Below are 14,976 nucleotides of genomic sequence, written 5' to 3'. Positions count from 1 at the left end.
CTAATAATTAGTTGTTTAGCACTTGGTTGTTATTATTTTTTGTTTAATATGTGTAATCTTAAATTTTGAAATAAATTAATTGATAAATTGTTAAGTCATGTTTATTATTTTGAATAATTTTAATTAACTGCTCTTTTTCATGAATGCTATATAGAGTTAAACGATCTACATGAAATGAGAAAAAAAGCAAATTAAATGAAAACGACAATTCTTGTGTATTGTGAATTCATCCATACGTGATGTGAAAATTCGTTGGGTATTTGTAAATTTCTTGCCAGAACGTATTGCATATATACTTATAGTTATGGCCAGGCATCTATTGATTTAATTTTCCATGTTAAACTAAACGAAAAATGATTCGCATAAAGAGAATTGTGCTTGACAAGAAAGTAAGAAACTAACAGTACATACATTTGAAATTTGACAGAAAACACCTAATTTTGCAGAAGTGTTGGATAAATTCATATGTGTTTAGCCTTAATTCATGGCGGATGACTATATATTAGTAATAAATCTCTCTCGGAAGGACTGAAGCAACCCAGAACCTGCAAAAATTTTCAAATGGCAGACACCGTCTATACGATAATCGCTTATTGGTGTGATGCAATCAAGTTGGAATGATCAGAATCACCATTGAGGCGAGCCGGAAGCAAAGCATAACAACAGATGCACAAGCCTTATCTCTTGGTTGGTTGAGTGCTGCATGCATACAGCTGTATCTCTATCTAGTCTCTAAAAAGGATTAGAAAATGAACCAAGATCTACATTTGCGGTTCAAAACTCATCACTACAAACCAAAAAGAATTTTCATGAATTTGCTTGTTTACAATACTGTACTTGCAGAAGTGGAGATGTGTCTTCACTTATTGTTTCTACTTGAAAACAAGAAAAGGGATTCGTGTCACATGACAATATCTTTTGAATAATACCTATCAGAAAGGAAATGAACATATGACCTACTGTTCACCATCTCGAATCTTTACTTGGGAGAAGTAAACGTACAAACTGCATGCCTCGCTAATGGTTGCTTCGATGGTAATTATGGGAACCAGGACAATTCCCACAGCTGTAAACTTTTCCTCTTAGGGTTGTTTAGAGATAAAGAACCCTCACCATCACTTCACTACTTTAGATACCCTTGTTCAAGAAATTAATATGAAGTCTCTCTATGTTATTTGAATGAATTTTAAGTGATTTTCATGACCACCCTTAGAGAGTAAATCGGAAACTCTACAGATGATAAGCGTGATAAGCGTACGATAATAAGTAAAAAAGAAAAACCTAAAGGCCTGAAGAAGAATCTTATTTTATATATATTTTATACAGATGCGTATACCAGCTCTCTGAAGCCCACCTGCTGACTAAATTCTCCGTAATAAAATTAAATGAAAGAAAGAAAAAAAAACGTTTGCATGTAAAAAATTGTTATAATTGTACGCGAAACTCTTGTAGCCAGCTAAATATGTTTTGGAAGGTTGTTGAGAAGAGAGAAAGAACTAACAGTGCGTTTGAAAGTTGACAAGAAACACAAAATTGCCTAATTTTGCAGAAGTGTTTCTTTCTCGATTGACATTATCTCATCCTGAAAATTTTCACACCAAGACCCGTGAATATTGCAAGACGACAGCTGCTGAATTAACTTGCACTCCACTTATTCCATGTGATTAGTGTTATAAAAATAATTTTATACCTTGTTCAAATAAGTTGTGAAAATGGAAAGTAAAAAATCCATGTAGAAAGACTATAAGATATTTTAAGTGTTAATATATTACCGGAAAATTTATATATTCTTTTATATTCTCCTTTAAATTTCAATCCAAATTTCTTGTATGTGATTTTTTTTATTCTGAAGAGTATATTGCCACAATTCTGCGGTTCTCCCTTAAATTTCAATTCAATTTTTTTCTGAAAAGTCATAGCATTGCTATATATAATTTTTTTAATTCTGAAGAGTATATTCCCACAATCTTGCGGCAAGCGTAATGAGATAATTAAATCCTAAAAACAAGTTCTTTTTTTGGGCAATTAACTTCTAAAAGAAAGTGTTTTCTTTTTTTTTTTTACGATTCAAACTCACTTTGCTAATAATTAGAATTTGAATTCTAATCGTCAACGGCCTACATGACTTTAAAATTATAGGTGAGTGTTCTAATAATACCCGTTTCCGAGATAATTTTGAAATTAATACTTAGTTTTTAGACTTAATCAAAATATTATAAACATAGATTAAAATAGAAATTAGGAGAGTGAATTATGTTTAATTTTTAGCCAACTACAATCAAAATAACTATCAATTATTAAAATAATTAATATTAATAAATAATATTTTAACACAATTTTTTATATCTAATATATTAATTAAGATTAAAATATAAATGTGTAAAAATATCTAATATATATAAAGTTTTTATGTGTAAAAATCGAATATATAGCCACTTTTTTTCAGTAAATTTTTCTGTACACACTAACCGAAGAAATAAAAACGTACAAAAATTTTTCAAAGAACCAGAAAAAAATATACAGCTCAAGTACACCTTCTAGCAAGTTGATCTTTTTTATGTGGGTTTTGGAAACCTAGTTAAGTAGCCAAGTAATGAAAATCACGTTGCTTTTAGTTATTACCAAGACAAAATAAAAGAAAATGCTGGTTTGCCAGAGATATTAATGACACCATTATGTGCTTTTCATGTGACTGTTGTCTATGCCATTTGTAAGTGCATCACACTATGCGACCATTGAATGCAAATATAGTGTGCTGAGAAGCTGAATAGCTCTCATTTTGAGTACAAGACAAATGGAAATCCCAGGTAACAAAGAATTTTAGCAACAAGTGCTGTAATAAAAGCAGGAAATTGAAAGTAATGAGATCTAGCTTTGCCATTAAAGTCTAAACATGCATGATAATCCTCATAATTAACTGGAAATCAAAGAGTAGCAAGAGGTTTTAAGAATTAATCCATTGATTCGCAAAGAAAAGCAAAATAGAAAAGGCCAAAGGCCCACCAACCACCCTACTTTTTCTTTCTCTTCCTCCTATAAATAGCAGCAATGGCACACGCTCTTTGCTCATACCACCAACTTCTCTGTGCATATTCTAGCTTTTTATTGTATTCACATTATTTCGTTTTCTCTTAGTAGCTATCTTCTCTCTATCTGTTTACCATTTGCCATGGCCTCAGGCTCGTCTTGGACTCCAAAGCAAAACAAATTGTTTGAGAATGCTTTGGCTATCTACGACAAGGACACTCCTGATCGTTGGCATAATCTAGCCAGAGCTGTGGGTGGCAAAACCGTCGAGGAAGTGAAGAGGCATTATGAGTTGTTGGTTGAAGATGTGAGGCAGATTGAAGCTGGCCAAGTTCCTTTGCCTAATTACAGAAAAACTGGCGAAACCTACAATAACTACGCGGATGAAGAACGAAGGTATATGTTTACTTGTCTATATGAACATCCCACTTCTCTTTTCATTTCAAGCAGATAAATAAATGCGATATTAATAACCGATAATATGATTCAACACGATTCGATTTTATAAATAGAGTAAATATTTATTGAAAATTTTATCCATTAATAAACCGGCTCAGTGATATTATATATATCTTTCAAGGGATGGGAAGAATTTTTAGGCATTTAGTGCTATGATTGTTCATGGCTAATATCTCTTAAATTCCATGCAGGCTGAAGGGTCTTAAGCTGTAGTGAAAATTGAACCAGAATCCCTATCTCTCAAGTGATGAGGGCAGCCCTAATTAAGTAACAATCATGGAATGCAATTAGACCTCTCTCTCTCTCTTTCTCCATTGTGAAATGTTTCCTTGTCTAATATTTATGTAGCAGGGTTGGGTCATCAATGACTCTAATTATATCTGGTATGCCCTTCTAGTGTAATGGATTTGTTGCATATAATTAATTAATGCCAAGTTCTATTTTAGAATTAGGTTTTGGAATTAAAGGGAAGAAAATTTAAAATAAAAAGATGAAACAAGAAAACCCATGAAGATTCAAACTTATAAGGCTAGTGATGATGATGAAAATAAAAATGAAAATGGAGCAATAACTTTTTATAAAGGGAAGTGATTTGATGTGAAAGTTCTCTTTATGAGACAAAAAAGATAAGAATAATGGAGTTCACAAAACAAAATTATTGTTAATTGACTTAATAAATGACTTGATTAAGGGATATAAAGGGAAACATATGTGTAGGAAAAAGAGCAATGACTTTGGTTAATTTGAGGTAATTTGAAATTGGGGAAAAGAAAGGAGATCCAGTGCCAAACAGCTCATATGTGTCTGTGATATTCCTTATTCTGCTTCTTATCGATATCTCAGTTAACCAACGATCCAGAAAAAAAAAAAAAAAAAATATTGCAATCTCCAAACTTCTAATTCCTCAAAGCTAAGCCAAATTTACTTCAGCTCCGTTTGTCTCATTTTTAGAAAAATATTTTATATATATTTATAATTAAAAAAGTTATTTTTTAAAAAATAATTATTTTTTTAATTATAAAAATATTTTTTATTAATTAATTTTACTGATTCTTCATGAATATTGTGAGTAATATTTTTTTTTATTTAATTATATGAATAAGGGGCATGTTTTGACCATGTACACACTGCAAAACAGACAAAACAAAACACCCACCTCCCTCTGTTGCTTATAAAATAGTACGGCTCAATGATCAAATTTACTTTAAAGGAAGTTAAAATGAGTATTTTTTTTTCTAGATTATTTAAAATATTTTAATTTAAAATCATATTAACTCAAAAATTAAAAAAATATAAATTTAGTTTTTTTTTTACTAAATCAAGAAATTTAGTTCAAAAATAAAAATTTTATTTGTCTAAATCAAAAAATTTAGCTCGCAAGTTTCATTAGAGTTTAAATTAAAAATTATAAACTAACATAAACAATAAATTGAAGTAGCGTTGATTAAAAATAAATACATTGCTGAAATTAAACCATGATGCATGTTTCGTTTTGTATTCTTTATGACATTACAGAGTCCTACGTAAACGCTTTTTTGGTCGGAAAATATATCATAATTGAGTCCAATTAATCACCATCAAGATCTAAAAATAGTTTAAAATCCTAAAAAGCTAATAATACAATGCCTTAATCAAACACATCACATCAATCACTGTTTTTAACATTTTAAATTACATATCAAAGAGTTATATTTTTTTTAATTTTTTAATTTAAAGTTATAACATTTTAATCAAATTTTTATTATAATTTAGAGTGAGATGCATGGATTCGGTTTAAAATTAAATTAAATTAAATAAATTAAAAATTAAAATTTTAATATTTATGAAAATTAAATTAAATCGATTTTGATAAAAAATTAAATTGAATCGAATTAATTTTATTCAATTCGATTTTAATTTTTAATAAATTTTTTACTTTTTATACTTTATTTTTAATATTATAAAATTTAATTAAAATATTTTAATTTTAATATAATTTAATTTTTTAATATTATTAAAAATAATATATTATTATTACTAATCGGTTTAATTTTTTAATTTTTTTTATTAAAATTGAATTTAATTAAAATTTTTAAAATTAAAAATTAAATCGAATCGAAATAAATAAAAAATTAAACTAAAATTTTAAATTAATTCAATTTGATTAATTTTTTTTAGTTTGAACCGAATACGGTTTAATCTAATTATAATTATACAAGTAAACAAAACTTAAACAAATTTACTGAATTATATATTTGTAAGCTTAGTAAATATTTTTGTGGAAAATATATCAACAATAAAATAATATAACATCTGAAAATTAATTTAACAAAAAACAAAAATCATTATGATTTTTTTTTTATAAAGTTGAAGAAGACTCACAACTGAATCCAACTGGATCTAACTGTCCCATCAATGTTTTAATGGGCCACGTGGACCCTGTGACTAGTAGCGGGTGACCAAAAAGCCCATTGGTCCGCAACCACAATGTGGAAAGACCAATTAGGGTTTTCGGCTCCTTCCACAGCCCGCGCAAGCGCCAGCCCCCAGCGGGCGATATATTCTATTTGCTCTCCAACTAGTTTGAAATTTTGCAGAGAAATGGAAGCGACTACTGCCATTCCTTTCAAGGTAAGGTGAAAAGAAAAACAAAGAAAAAGAAAAACACTTTAATGTTGTTTGTTTGCTCTGTTAGGAACTTAATAATTATTGCTAACATAAAACTAGGGTTAAATAGGCGACTTACTTTAATCTTTGGAAGCAAGCAATCAGGCGGCTAACGATTCATAATGGTCAGAATTGGAGATGGAATTTTATGTTCAAGTAGTAATGTGATAATGAACTCGTGATTATAATAAACTTCAAATCGTTACTTCGTTATAAAGGGTTTTGTGTTAATTGTTGTAGATAATCATAATCATAATCTTGCGATCATCTTTGGTTGCTCGGAGAAGTTATTAGCTGAGATGGGATATGAATTCGAAGTCTTTGTAATTTTTTTTTTGGAGGGATGCAATCAGAGATTTTTGCTAGCATCTGAAGTTTTTTTTTTTTTTCATAGGCTGCAGATGTTGACGAAAAGTGCATGCGGAAGGAAAAAAAGAGTTGGCAATGGCTCTTGCCCAGGCTAAGGAAAGGTGAACTTCTTAATTATTGTTTTCTAAGTGTTAAAGGCATTGATGAATGGGTTCAAGTACTTAATTGGGATTATTAGCATTATTGGTATAACTTGAGCAGAATTTTAAATTCTAATCATGTGTCTTGGCTACCATCCACTGTTTTGGATGTTCTAATTGTCTTGTGTTTTTGTAACACCAACTGTGGAATGGGAGTTTGGTTCGAGTCTCTTACATTAACTGAGTGTGAACTGCTTCTCAGGCTGATGCCATCACAGCTAAGCTACAGGCTGATAATAATCAAGTGAAGGGTTGCAGCTGACGCAGTATGTTTTGATTCCTTCTTTGTTATTGCGCTGCTTCTTTTTTGGACACTCAGATGAATCTAGTCTCACACCTAGTGCCAAATATGGTCCAAGTATACAAGTCTTTGTAAAGAGAAAACTACTTTGTTCTAGCTACTACACCATGAATCTTCCAGTCCATTGGATTGAACCGTGAGATATAAGGCTGATGGAGTGATGGGGCAGCTTTGCTGAAACTTAGCCTTCAAATAAATAAATAAATAATTCAACTTCTTTGTTAGCAGGGATAGATGCATGCCAAAATCATCAATTTAGGCTTATGTTTGGATTGTTCAACTTTGCTACGACAAAGTTGTAGTTCATACTGAAAACAATCATAAAGTTTTTTTTTTTTTTTTGTTTTATCGTTCCCTCTGTTGTTATTGATAGTAACTTGGTATTTTTCATCATTATTTTCTTTTATCCATTGTTGCTTTAGTTCTCTGGCTTTTGGTTGTGTAATTGAACTTTGACTCTGATGCTTACGTCTCTTTGCTATGACTCTAATTATAATGGTTTACAAAATAATGATGATTATCAGTTAAAACTTGTCAAGAGGTTGGATGACTAGTCTCTACTTCTAGTTAGTATACTTGTGTAAAAGTACTCTGCTTTTGCAAATTTGATATAAAAATATGAAACGCATAATTGCACTTTACCTAAAGTCAAGAAGATAAAAAACACATGATTGCTAAACGGTATACATAGATAGCCTTGTTGGAGAAATTCTTGTATGAACTCGATCAATGTATTTGTGATCTTTGAGATAATACAAATGTTTAAATTAGATTTTGTATTAAATTAAGTGTTTCTGTAGCTTTAATTTTGAATTTTATATATTTATTGTTGTGATCTTTGAGATAATGCAAATGTTTTGTTAATGTTATTCTTAATAATGATAATAAAAAAAGAAGAGGAGAGCATTGTTCAAATTAATATGGCCGAAGAAAATGTTTCAATCAAGAGAGGAACTTGGTGAAAGGAACAAAATTTGTAGTGCTGTTTCAACTAAAGAAACACTCATTTCTAACTAGCTTGCTACACCGCGTTACTCAGGTTTGGCTCGATTATTTGTGTTGCTGTATACCCTATTGCTGTAGTGGAGCAAGGAGAACATGTTTTTTGGTTGGCCACCAGTTTTGTAGGGCCTGGGGCCCTGGGGCCCTAAAGAGTAAAGTAACAGACATGACTATTTGATTTTAGCAAACTCCATGAAACTATAAAAACCATATGCTCTTTTTTATCATTCAGACTACTGTAGTTTTTTATGCTTGACAAAAAGAAGAAGAGGAGAGAGAAAGTAAGCGAGCTTGTTCCCTTAGCTGAATAATTTGAGTTGCAGAGACAGTTGTATGCACAATGATTCCTGTTCCATACTGCTTCTCAATTATATATAAAATATCTTCCTTAAAACGCTTATTAGTTAAATATTAGATGTTAAAGATGATACCTTTTTTCTTTTTATTATTAATGATATATCTCTTTGTCCTCGTAAATTGTTCTTTCTTTCTCATGTGCGGTTTTGGTGCCTTGCAGATATATTTCAATGAAATACTAGACGAAGTCATTGAGAAGCTGGTAATGAGAGGGGTTTTGTCTTTCTTTATTGACCGCTAAGTTTGAAGAGGGATTTGTATTCAATAGTTGCTGGGGGGCTTATTACATTAGAGCATCCATGATAACTTTTGGTTTTCTAATTCCTACGGAACGCATGGTATTTACAAACAATGGCGTAGGATTTATAATATTTGTTTTGTGCATGCAGGTAGGGACAACTAATAGTGTGATGGGACTTTCCAAAGCTCTCACTAAAAAAGATTATGAAAGAGGTTCTCTAGCTACTGCACCTGTTTTCTCATCCATTCTTTTTGGAATAACTTAGACTAGCATCCTTTCTTTCCTTCATTGTTGTTATTCTAGTTCCTCCTTTCACACTTGCTTTGAACTTGGTGTCCATCAATTTATCAACTGTGCATTAATTTTAGTTAATCAAATGTGAAGTTACTGAAATTTTGAGCAGTAATCATAAATTTATTTCACCAAGTCGCCCCTTATTCATTTTTTAAAAGAAGAATTCAAATAAATTTTTATAAGATTTGTGAGATTTTAATTTATTTTAAAATTAAAATTTTTTAGTTAAATAGAATTAAATTTTTTTATTTTAAATAAGAGAATAGTTAAAATATATATATTTTTGATTTCAAACGGAGGGTGAATAATCTTATCGAACTTAATTGGAAGGAAATACTGGTTATCTAAAGTAGGATTTTGCTGTTCAACGAAAGGAGCAACAGGAGTTATTTGTCTTAGGAAAAGAAAAAAGAAAAAGAAAAACAGAAGTTATTAGTCGAGAAATGTAATAGTAGCCAAACAAAAAATTCCATTTCGCTAACTGCAAAAGTAAAGGATAAACCTACTTTTAAACCTTACAACCTTTTGCATTTTTTGCCATCTACTCCTCCAAGAATTAGTTCTTTTGGATTGAGCCGCTAGACGTATACATTAAGTCCTTTTTTAACAGATTTAACATATATATATATATAAACTAATGGTTTTAAGATATTATAAAATATTATTGTGAAAATAAAATGAGAAAAAGAATTGCCTCTCTTGAACGATGATGCTGTTTGGCTAAGCAATACAAACTAGTTAATGAGAACGATGAAAAAACAAATTAAAGCAAAGTGAAAAGGCAAAGCAAAATATTTGAAAAGACAAATCAAAAGGATTGGAAACCTAATCCTAAAAATAGAACATAAACACACAAACCAAATCAGTACCTTGAATGCTTCATCAACACAAATATCTTCCATCTCAAACTCTAATGCTAATACATTTCTTCAGTTTAACCCCCGATTCGATATCCTTTGCATATAAATCACTCATCCCACCAAGGCCACAACTCCAATCCTTCAATCTAGTCTAGAGAACCGGTGAATGGTAGGATTGCGCTGAGAGAGAGAAACCAATAATACACATTATATTACAAGAATTTTTTACAGAGTTCAATATTAGAAATGCAAAGAGTTTGAGGGCTTAAAAGTGAGTTTTCCCGAAAGTAAAAGTTTCAAAATCCCAAGAATGCTCTTTTCCTCGTTACCATGTTGGAAAATAATTTTACTTTGTGTTGTGGGGTGGGGCTATGATATTTATCTGTTTCCATACCAACGTTGAAAAAGGTCATTTTGAGCGCTTAGTGCAGCCAGCCTGGTAGAATCCAATCCATGACCAGCTGGATTTCCTTAGATTGTTAAAAGTTCGTGTGATATTGCTTTTCATCTTCTTTCTAGATTTTGATGTGCTGATAATCTTGTAGGAGAATCGGGCTAGGCAATCTGTGCTTGCTTGAAAATCTAACCATTCTTTTAGTCCTAGAACACAAATAGCCGTGGGGGTAAGAGATATCGCAAAATTCAACCGTTGACTAAAAACGGTAAAAAAAGAAATAAAAAAAACTGAAAGAGATATGACGCTAACTATCACGCATATCTACGCCTATAGATTATTTTTATAATGTATAAAATTATACAGGTGAATTTTAAAAACACAGTATCCTGAAACCACGGGGGATCTATTTCTAATTTGATATTATATTAATGAATACACAATTCAATTTCTAATACTTTTTCTAATTCATTTTGCAGTTAATATATGTATATTTTAAAATTATTAATGTGTTTTAAGTTTTAATTAATAATATTATTATTGTCCCTGTGGGCTCAACTTGGATATGTAAAGGGAAAGGCCCAAATCAATGATAGTGGGCCTCTGCTTCGGGGTTAAAAAAGCGAGTATCAACGGCCAGTTTCGCTGGGAGTCGTATATTCCACCTCCCAAGATACCATCCACATGGCCAGTTGGCTTGGCCACGTCACAGTAACAGTTATTTAACCGTCGAAGAAGAGGAAAAAAAAAAACAACCCAAAGCCAGAAGTCATATCTTACACAAATTCAACTCTCTTCTTCTTCCATTCTCCGTTTTTTTTTTTCTTAAAATAAAAAAAAAAATTCACATTAGTGTGATACTAGTAAAACCTGCCATTTTAACAGGTTCCGGCGAATAGAACAATCTCGGAGAGCTGAAGCCATGGACTCCGGTGGCGAGATTCGGATCCATCAAACCCGACGGCTTCCAGATTTTTTGCAGAGCGTGAATCTCAAGTATGTCAAACTAGGCTACCACTATCTAATCTCTAATTTATTGACCTTGTGTTTCATTCCCTTGATTATAGTTACCTCAATCGAAGCCTCCCAAATGAATCTAGATGATCTCCGTCACCTCTGGCTCCATCTTCAGTATAATCTCGTTAGCATCATTATCTGCTCTGCTTTTCTCGTTTTCGGTTTAACCGTTTACATTATGACCCGACCCAGACATGTTTATTTGGTTGACTATTCTTGTTTTCTTGCCCCCGATCATCTCAAGGCTCCATTTGACCGCTTCATGGAGCACTCTAGACTCACTGGAGACTTTGACGAATCCTCGCTCGAGTTCCAGCGTAAGATTTTGGAGCGTTCTGGGCTGGGAGAGGAAACTTATGTTCCTGAAGCTATGCATTATATTCCTCCGAGGCCGTCCATGGCCGCCGCCAGGGAGGAGGCTGAGCAGGTCATGTTTGGTGCTTTGGATAATCTATTTGCTAACACTAATGTGAATCCTAAGAATATTGGCATTCTTGTTGTGAACTGTAGTTTGTTTAACCCAACACCATCGCTTTCTGCTATGATTGTGAACAAGTATAAACTTAGGGGCAATATTAGGAGTTTCAATCTGGGAGGGATGGGTTGTAGTGCTGGAGTTATTGCGGTGGATCTCGCTAAAGATTTGTTGCAAGTTCATAGGAATACTTACGCAGTCGTCGTTAGTACTGAGAATATTACCCAGAATTGGTATTTTGGAAATAAGAAGTCTATGTTAATACCCAATTGCTTGTTTCGAGTTGGGGGTTCCGCTGTTTTGCTTTCTAATAAATCTGGTGATAAAAATCGGGCCAAGTATAAGCTTGTTCATGTTGTAAGGACTCATCGTGGGGCAGATGATAAGGCTTTTAGGTGTGTGTATCAAGAACAGGACGATGCAGGGAAGACTGGTGTTTCATTGTCAAAAGATTTGATGGCAATAGCTGGTGAGGCTTTAAAAGCGAACATTACTACGTTGGGTCCTCTGGTGCTTCCAATTAGTGAGCAGCTTTTGTTCTTTGCAACTCTGGTAGTTAAGAAGTTGTTCAACAAGAAAGTGAAGCCTTATATTCCAGATTTCAAGCTGGCATTTGATCATTTTTGTATACATGCTGGTGGGAGGGCTGTGATTGATGAGCTAGAAAAGAATTTGCAGCTCCTGCCTGTACATGTGGAGGCATCTAGGATGACACTTCACCGCTTTGGGAATACTTCGTCAAGTTCGATTTGGTACGAGTTAGCATATGTTGAGGCCAAAAGAAGGATGCGCAAAGGCAACCGTGTCTGGCAGATTGCATTTGGAAGTGGCTTCAAATGTAACAGTGCAGTTTGGGAGGCACTCCGGAATGTGAAGCCATCTCATAATGGTCCTTGGGAAGACTGTATAGATAAGTATCCCGTGAAACTAGTTGCTTAACACCAGAAATTTGCACTTTAGACTTCCCTTTCGGGAATTGTTCATCATGAATTAGGAGTCAAACTGCTCTATATTGCCTTTATAGTCTTTGAATTGTCTTGTACTCTTTAGGTCTTCTTTACTTGGCTATGGAAGTGAAGATGTGGCTTTTCATGTATTTATGTCCAGAGTACTGAGGTTAGCAATTCTTCATTCTGTAGCCCAAAATTACTAAGCACTGGATGCTTGTGTTGTAACAATTTTGTGGAAATTTTTCCTTGAATGCTGTTAGAAGTGATTTCTTTTTCTCTGGCAAAGCTTTCATTTGAATTAGGGAATATTGATCATAGGAATATGTTTGAAGAGGCTCTTCACTAATTTTTGACGATACCGAATTCCTCCGTTGACGAACTTAAAACAATCAGATACTGAATTCCTTTGTTGATAAACTTAAAAAGAAAAAGCTATGCAGTTTAATTTATTAAAGTGATTCTATCATCATTTGACACATTCCTATATTTGTTGTGCATCATTATTAGCAAGATTTTCAATTATGAGTACACATGGGTGATATACTCAGTTTTTACTTAACCTCAATGATCACCCTATTCCCTACTGCCTCAACACAGTACATTAGTGATGATATTGACAACAGAAGAGACTTTGGGCAAAACATAGGTGCTTGACAAACATAGAATTGTGGACTCTTTGATCCAACTATTAACAGTTAATTTAATATCACCTCAATTTGCGAAAAATAACTTGAATTTTAAAAAAAAAATTACATGTAATTTTATCATTTTTTATTTTAAAATTTATAATTTAATTTATATCATAGTAAGGTGATATTTGTAGTATTGAGCACTGTAAAAAAAAATTAATATAAAAAATTAATATAAAAATTATATCACTAGATAATGATATTATAAAATATTTTAACACAAACTAAATCATAAACTTTGAAATAAAAATAAATAAAATTACGAGATATTTTTATATTTTTATTTTTAATTAATAATTATATTTTAATTGTTATGTAGGATTTTTTATGACATCTTAATGGTATAATATCATATATATTATTTTGATGTAAATTAAATTAAATTTTAAAATTATAAAAAATTATATATATATTTTTTAAAAATATTTTCAGTAAAAGACTTATATTCAATTATTATATTGAATGCGTGAATTATTGTCTAGAGAAAAAAAAAAAAAAAAGAAAAAAAGAAAAGGGTGTATGATATATATATATATAACCTACAATTCAATGTTAAGGTTTGTGATGATGAGGGATTTAGCTTTCAATTTTCTACTAAATTATATATGAATTGACCAGGCAGGGAGGGACTGACCCATGCTTTAGGCGAGGGGTCCTGAATCTGATTTCCTCATTTTTTAATAATTTATACAAGAAGATTTTATTTTAAAAAATTAGAGTATATAAATGGAGTTATATTTTTTAAAAAATGTATAATATTATAATAATAATGCTACTACCAAATGGATTTTTTTTTGAATTTATCTTTCTCCTTATTTAGTGTCCAACATGTTTGATAAAAACCTTTTAATGAATTTATGCTTTGATTTATCTCTCTGTTTCATAGAATTCATTTTAATGTGGATAGCTTCATGAGAGCTTAGATGCCTTGAATTCCTCTGCTTAGTTTCAAGCCATCAGTTACAAATGACCCAAAATAATTCATTAAGAAGCTTAGGTTATATGGTTTTGTCATCTTTAGCACATCCCTATCTACAGCTACATGTACAAAAGAGATGCAACTGAATATTGAATAAACAAATTTACAACTCCTTTTTTTTTATCAATGTAAAATCCATTGTATATTTCAAGGCTTATTAGGCTAAGTATAGCCAAGTGCAAAGCTATATATCAGGTTACAAGCCCATCCAATGCATGATGAGTCACCGCAAAACACCAAGTATCCACCAAACAACAGGGCAGCATAGCAGGGGATGAACCGGAAGAAACTTCGGAAAAGTATCAAACGGGGTGACAAAGTAGAGACTCACCAGCACTTCAGAAAAAGCTTAAGGGAGACCATTGTCATCTTCATTTAAGTGTTATTTTCTGTAGCAGTTATAATTAATTATAATATATATAACTTTTTTTATAAAAAAAAATGGATATAGGTAGGTCCCCACTATTGTAAATATGATCCATTGAATGGGTCCATAACATTTTCAATCCTACTAATATTATTGATAAATAAAATAATTAACATCATAAGGATAACTCTTTGTTTTTTTCCCCTTTTCTAGAAAATTGGACAATTTGCAGAATTGAAAATGGCTGACAATGTCATGAAAAGGGCAACTCAATATTTCAGGATTCAGCTGATGGGTCTTGAACAAAATTGGACACCTCTTATCCTCAGACCTGAAGATCATGATTTTTTATTTTTGAATAACTTGAGATAATCCAGCTGATTTGATATCACCTGAATCATTTCACTTA

The 14,976-nt window shown here is 31.7% G+C and overlaps 2 protein-coding genes and 1 long non-coding RNA gene across 6 annotated transcripts; all 3 read left to right on the top strand.

The window, feature by feature from the left end:
- The first annotated feature begins 3,056 nt into the window (after positions 1-3,056).
- LOC110607080 (protein RADIALIS-like 3) lies at positions 3,057-3,937 on the top strand. The gene is made up of 2 exons (XM_021746137.2): positions 3,057-3,423; positions 3,678-3,937. Exons 1-2 carry the CDS (start codon positions 3,170-3,172, stop codon positions 3,697-3,699), a joined length of 276 nt encoding a protein of 91 aa, XP_021601829.1. The 5' UTR covers positions 3,057-3,169; the 3' UTR covers positions 3,700-3,937.
- Positions 3,938-5,962: 2,025 nt separating this feature from the next.
- LOC110606310 lies at positions 5,963-8,914 on the top strand. 3 transcript variants are annotated; one of them, XR_006349468.1, is made up of 5 exons: positions 5,963-6,096; positions 6,527-6,602; positions 6,844-8,096; positions 8,462-8,503; positions 8,691-8,914. It is a non-coding gene; the product is annotated as an uncharacterized LOC110606310 (long non-coding RNA). The 3 variants fall into 3 exon arrangements; XR_002486496.2 differs by having other exon boundaries at positions 6,844-6,907; positions 8,462-8,914; XR_006349467.1 differs by having other exon boundaries at positions 8,462-8,914.
- A 1,838-nt stretch (positions 8,915-10,752) lies between these two features.
- LOC110605751 (3-ketoacyl-CoA synthase 4) lies at positions 10,753-12,810 on the top strand. Of its 2 annotated transcripts, XM_021744374.2 has the most exons (2): positions 10,753-11,086; positions 11,158-12,810. In XM_021744374.2, exon 2 carries the CDS (start codon positions 11,181-11,183, stop codon positions 12,519-12,521), a length of 1,341 nt encoding a protein of 446 aa, XP_021600066.1. In that variant the 5' UTR covers positions 10,753-11,086; positions 11,158-11,180; the 3' UTR covers positions 12,522-12,810. The 2 variants fall into 2 exon arrangements, with proteins under 2 accessions (XP_021600066.1, XP_021600065.1); XM_021744373.2 differs by having other exon boundaries at positions 10,753-12,810.
- Positions 12,811-14,976: the final 2,166 nt, after the last annotated feature.

Source organism: Manihot esculenta, chromosome 18 (assembly GCF_001659605.2).
Source record: "Manihot esculenta cultivar AM560-2 chromosome 18, M.esculenta_v8, whole genome shotgun sequence".
In the NCBI taxonomy this organism is placed as follows: domain Eukaryota; kingdom Viridiplantae; phylum Streptophyta; class Magnoliopsida; order Malpighiales; family Euphorbiaceae; genus Manihot; species Manihot esculenta.
The sequence above is the reverse complement of the archived record's forward strand: the minus strand, read 5'-3'. Positions and strand labels throughout refer to the sequence as shown.

What these genes read in the sequence shown, in the direction of transcription:
- LOC110607080 (XM_021746137.2), top strand. Translation starts at nt 3,170, where the DNA reads ATGGCCTCAGGCTCGTCTTGGACTCCAAAGCAAAACAAATTGTTTGAG. An exon ending in TACGCGGATGAAGAACGAAG is followed by an intron (nt 3,424 to 3,677) that starts GTATATGTTTAC and finishes AATTCCATGCAG; the next exon opens with GCTGAAGGGTCTTAAGCTGT.
- LOC110605751 (XM_021744373.2), top strand. Translation starts at nt 11,013, where the DNA reads ATGGACTCCGGTGGCGAGATTCGGATCCATCAAACCCGACGGCTTCCA.